Below are 5,240 nucleotides of genomic sequence, written 5' to 3' on the forward strand. Positions count from 1 at the left end.
AAAAGAACATGTACGAAGGATGGATGAAGGTGAATGTTGAAGATTCTAGTTGAGATAAGTTAATGTAGAAAGATACCTAAATTAAGGGGGAACAAACCTAACATTAAGCTTACATGTGATGGGGAGATTGTTGAGATACATATATAAGTTGCGTTTGGGAAGTCCCACAGTGGAGAATTGGTGCAGTGTGAAGTAATTAATATATCTAGTTAGCCAATAACTCATTACTTTAAGCTTTTGAGTGAAGATAGGTTCAATTAGATATTTTGATAGACTTAGACTTGGGCTCCCTCTTAGCAATCTCCTAGGGTAAAAGATATTGAACATCTATTATACAGTCCAAACAAAAGTAAATGCATAATTATCCGATTTTGATAGGACAAATTAGTTGATAAACCAATCCATGAAACCCAATGAAGAACAAGGCATCATAATTTTGTGGAAACCAGAGGATTATATTGAGTACTGGAGTAAAGTTGTAGGACTTAAATGCACAAATTAAGAGTTACGGATTTGATTGCATAATTCATGTAAGTTGTTTGACCAAAAATGAAATTATTCCAATGAAATAAGAATCGAATTTAACCTAATTCGATGAAATGGATGGATCACCAGACTCCACGTGATCAGCATGTTTGCTCCTATTCATAGCCGAAAGATATATTAATGTTTTCTCCTTTTTATTTTGTGGATGGCAAATAATAGCATCTCCTGTTTTTTCTTTATTGTTTTGGGTTGCTTTCTTGTGAACAGGATATATTATATCATTTTTTCCACGCAATAATCGCATAAGTGCAAGGTGAGCAATAGCTCAAAGCTTAGCCAATGGAGTACTGCCCTACTTGGCTCTTTTGGCTCGGCCTCCTCCTCCCGGCACTTCTATTTTTCCTTCTTATCCGGAAGCGCACCAAGCTTCCCCCTCAGCCCCCCGCATGGCCCGTGATCGGCAATATCCTCGACCTCGGGACCACGCCGCACCAGAACCTCCACAACTTCCGAGCCAAGCACGGGCCTGTGACGTGGTTGAAGCTCGGTTCCGTGAACACCATGGTGATCCAATCAGCTCAGGCCGCCACAGAGTTCTTCAAGGGCCATGACTTCGCGTTCGCAGACCGCAAGTGTCCCCATGCATTGACAGCTCTCAATTATGACCAAGGCTCGCTCGCTGTGGGTCGTTACGGTGGCTACTGGCGCGTTCTCAGGCGTCTCTGCTCTGTTGAGTTCCTCGTGACGAAGCGCGTCAACGAGACGGTCCATCTCAGGCAGAAGTGCGTCGACAACGTGATCGTGTATTTAGAGGAAGAAATGGCGGTTAAACAAGTAACAACAGGTTATTTCTTACGTGCTTCGTGTTACTTTGGACGTTTGCGTTGCATTTGTAACCTTGAATTGCCGAAATAATAGTTTTCTTCTTCAAAGGAAAAAAAAAAAAAATCAACAGAGAGAGAGAGAGAGAGAGAAAGGAACGTTTAAGCTCCTTACAAAATATGAAAAGAGGATGAAGGCTTATACCCTGCACAATCCCACTAGTGTCACAAGTTCTTCTCAATTATTAATATATGTAAAATCAACGGTTAAGATATGTTGGGACTTCTGCACCATTAGGAGTTAACGATGCACGCTGTCAAAAGAATCGTACTTCAATAAAGAACGCAACCTGCAACTAGATCTACCTAAGAAAACATTGGGCCTGCTTTTTACGGATGAAGGAACCGGCGGTCTTTCTTTTTTGCAAAATGTACAATTAAGTTCCAGAATCTTTTTTTTTTCTTTTTTCTACTATTGAGTTCTTAAATTATACATCTTTTAATTTGAGTTAGCCCTCCTCTTAAATATGCGAATGCATTGGTTACGATGAATATTGCATCCCCACCATATGTTAGCACTGACTAGACTAACTAATTAGGGAGACATGAATTCTTTTTTACTTAGTGCTAAGATGGGTAAGAAAGATTATAAAAATAAAGAAATCTAAATCCAAGTAAACATTCACCAACCCAAGCGTTGCCTCAATTTATTGCATGACCCCGGGCGACAACTTACCTCGACCCCTAGTTATTCAATTTTTCTATGTCATTCTATTTTTAAGTTTTTTAAGAAGTCACTTAAGACACCATGTTGGCTTTCAATGAGGACCTAACCGCCATGTCAACATTTATATATACTTCTTTAATGGAAGGACTAAATCAAAGAAGAAGTTATACGGCTCGAGGATCTAATTGCACAACAAATTTAGGAACCTAATTAAAACTTTTTACAAAAGTTTAGGGACTGCTGGTACTTTTATCCCTTTGTTTTGTTACTATAATTGACGAATTCAATAAAATAGATACCAGTGTAAATAATTCAAGTTGCCCAAGAGCTATTGGTGTTTAAAGTGCTATTTAGTCAAACTTGCTTTCATTCTTCTCGAGTTTGAGTCGAACTAGAGTGGCTCTACTGTTGAATTATGCCAAGCTCGAGTAGCTTTACCATTGAATTGTGTCAAACTCGAGCATGATCAAGTAGTTGGGTTTTATATATCTTCTGATGCATTGATCAAGTATATCCCCATTACTATGCAAGAGAATGCAAAAGTAAACTTTCCACTTTATTTTATTTGTGCAAGCCAAGTTGGAGTTTTTAAGAGTTCAGATGCTAATTTAGTTTTTATTAGTGAAAAATATTCGAAAACAAGCTTATCAAGAACTTTATTAAGTTCGACTTGAGCTTGAAAAATCCAACTTTTGTCTTGAAAGTTGCAGCTTGGAGGTTGATTCCTCCATCCTCCTTAAACTAGTTGTATAACTTGGTGCAATAATTTTTTTTTTTTCATTTCTAATTCATTACGTTCTGCTATACATTCTCTAATTATAATTAATCGTTAAAAATTTCTAATTTTTATGCAGAACAAGGAATCGACTTATCCCACTTCCTCTTTCTCATGGCATTTAATGTGGTGGGTAATTTGGTGCTCTCACGGGATCTTTTGGACCCAAAATCGAAGGACGGGCCTGAGTTCTTTGATGCCATGAACCGGTTCATGGAATGGGCTGGCAAGCCCAACGTAGCCGACTTCCTGCTGTGGTTGAAATGGTTGGACCCACAGGGGATCAAGGCAAGCATGGCGAAGGACATGGGTCGAGCCATGAAGATTGCTGAAGGTTTTGTAAAAGAGAGGTTGGAGGAGCGAAAGCAAAGGGGAGAGATGAGAACGACAAATGACTTCTTGGATGCGGTATTGGATTATGAGGGCAATGGAAAAGAAGGCCCTCGCAAAATCTCTTCCCAGAACATCATCATAATAATTCTGGTATCCTCTCTTCCACTCTTGGCAAAAAAGAAATGATTAACATCTTAAGGATATTAGGTCCAGTTCGGTTTGTAAAGTGGGGTGGTAAACTTAATTGACAATTAACAAGCAGGTCATATCACGCGTCATTCTCTACAAACTTGTGTTTTCGTAGAACATTCTAGCACTAGATTTTATAATAACTAGCCTTTTCCAATCAACTATCTATGAAAACATTTTACACTTTAAGTTTGTAGAGAACGTTGCATAACAAAAAGCTACTACTATTATAAAGATGTTTCCATTCTTTCCTGATTTAGCCAATCTGTGCTCATTTTGTAATAACTAGCTAAGAATGTTCTACAAATCACAAGAATGATTTATGGTTATTTTCTTTACAAAAATAAAAAATAAATCTAGTGCTAGAAAGACACATTGAATGATTTGTTAAGTTAAGTTGATGTCAATTTCACTAATTAATAGAACATGTTGGGTATCCACAATGGATGAGTGAATGGTATGTTGATCAAATGTATGATATGATATTGACTAAATATAATCGATGTTCAAACACCAGCATTGAGTATAAGAAGCCAATAAGATTAAGTTGACAAGGCATGAACAGTTTTTGTCCATGGACTTATAAATGAAAGTCAAGTTAATGTCGGTCGAGTCAAGAAGTATTGACATTGGCTCACAAAATTTGGTCGAATCAAACCGACTGCAAGGATAAAACTAGCGCGAACAGTTATTGTAGCCAAACTTCTAGGACGGAACAATTTTTAAAGTTGTTGACCGGCAGTTGAAGTGAAGCAATCGTTGTAGCCGAGACTACAAAAAGAGCACATCTTAAGGGAAAAAGACGCACACACATAAAAAGAACACACTTCACTTTCTTGCCATTCATTTTCAGTTATTTCTCAGCAACTTAATTCTTGCCATTCCAGTTGTTTATTTCATTTTTTCCAATCAAACACCTGCTCTTGCCCTTTTATAAATATTCCTGTTGTCATTAGTGGATTCATTTCGTCAATTTTAGGATCCAATCATCAAATTCTTGTTCCTTTCTTTATGCGCAATTGTCTGTCAATTTGAAGCATAGGAGCTGCTATGTTTGATAAGGATTGTATCAGGTGAAGCATGATGATTTTTACTGTTAAGCCCACGATTTGAGGGAGTGATTTTCGAGCGAAACTGATTATCTTAATTATAGCAAAAGAATCAGCATTGGTGGTAACCCTAGCAAGAAATGATCTTGTACTAAATGTGTCTAATTCATGGTGCAGGAAATGTTTTTCGCTGGATCAGAGACTACAAGCAGCACCATCGAGTGGGCAATGGCGGAGCTACTCCACCAACCCGTGTCAATGAAAAAGGCCAAAGATGAGATTAACCAGATTGTGGGGTTGAACAGAAAACTCGAAGAAAGTGACACGGAAAAAATGCCGTTTTTGCAAGCTGTGGTGAAGGAAACCCTGAGATTGCATCCACCATTACCTTTGCTTATCCCACGAAATGCTATAAAAGAAACCAATTTCATGGGATTTGATATACCCAAAGATACCCAGGTTTTCGTGAATGTATGGGGCATTGGAAGATGTTGGAGAAATCCTCGTGAAGTGTTTTGAAGTTGACAAAACGTTTCTATCAGTCTAGTCTGAAGGTGCGAGACTCGTTAGTTAAAGTCGAAGACTTCCGGACAGCCGAGACTCAAGACTCAAAGTCTATCCTCATTGTGAGTCTCTAATCCGTTGAAGAAAGGTTATCCAGAATGGATGTTATCCAACTGGATGTTTTGTTCAGGATTTAACCTTATCATCTGGAGAATATCTCGTGGCTGGAGAAGACGTATCAGAATCCTTTGATTGATCAAGTTTGATTCAATGATTGAAGATTCAATGATTGTCTAAATATTATTGGAAGGTTCTACTTATGGAAACCGAGATCCTGATTGTATGGACGAACATGA

General features: G+C 38.1%; 1 protein-coding gene across 1 annotated transcript; it reads left to right on the forward strand.

Annotated features, from left to right (window-relative positions):
• Positions 1-795: 795 nt before the first annotated feature.
• LOC104425230 (iridoid oxidase) lies at positions 796-4,930 on the forward strand. The gene is made up of 3 exons (XM_010037863.3): positions 796-1,330; positions 2,889-3,292; positions 4,558-4,930. The coding sequence occupies exons 1-3, from the start codon at positions 826-828 to the stop codon at positions 4,897-4,899; spliced, it is 1,251 nt and encodes a 416-aa protein (XP_010036165.2). The 5' UTR covers positions 796-825; the 3' UTR covers positions 4,900-4,930.
• The last annotated feature ends 310 nt before the right edge of the window (positions 4,931-5,240 follow it).

Source organism: Eucalyptus grandis, chromosome 2, assembly GCF_016545825.1.
Source record: "Eucalyptus grandis isolate ANBG69807.140 chromosome 2, ASM1654582v1, whole genome shotgun sequence".
NCBI classification, from domain to species: Eukaryota; Viridiplantae; Streptophyta; class Magnoliopsida; order Myrtales; family Myrtaceae; genus Eucalyptus; species Eucalyptus grandis.

Excerpts from the sequence above, each read along its gene's own strand:
- LOC104425230 (XM_010037863.3), top strand. The coding sequence starts at position 826 with ATGGAGTACTGCCCTACTTGGCTCTTTTGGCTCGGCCTCCTCCTCCCG. Across the intron at positions 1,331-2,888 it reads GGTTAAACAAGTAACAACAG|AACAAGGAATCGACTTATCC; the intron begins GTTATTTCTTAC and ends ATTTTTATGCAG. Across the intron at positions 3,293-4,557 it reads ACATCATCATAATAATTCTG|GAAATGTTTTTCGCTGGATC; the intron begins GTATCCTCTCTT and ends TTCATGGTGCAG.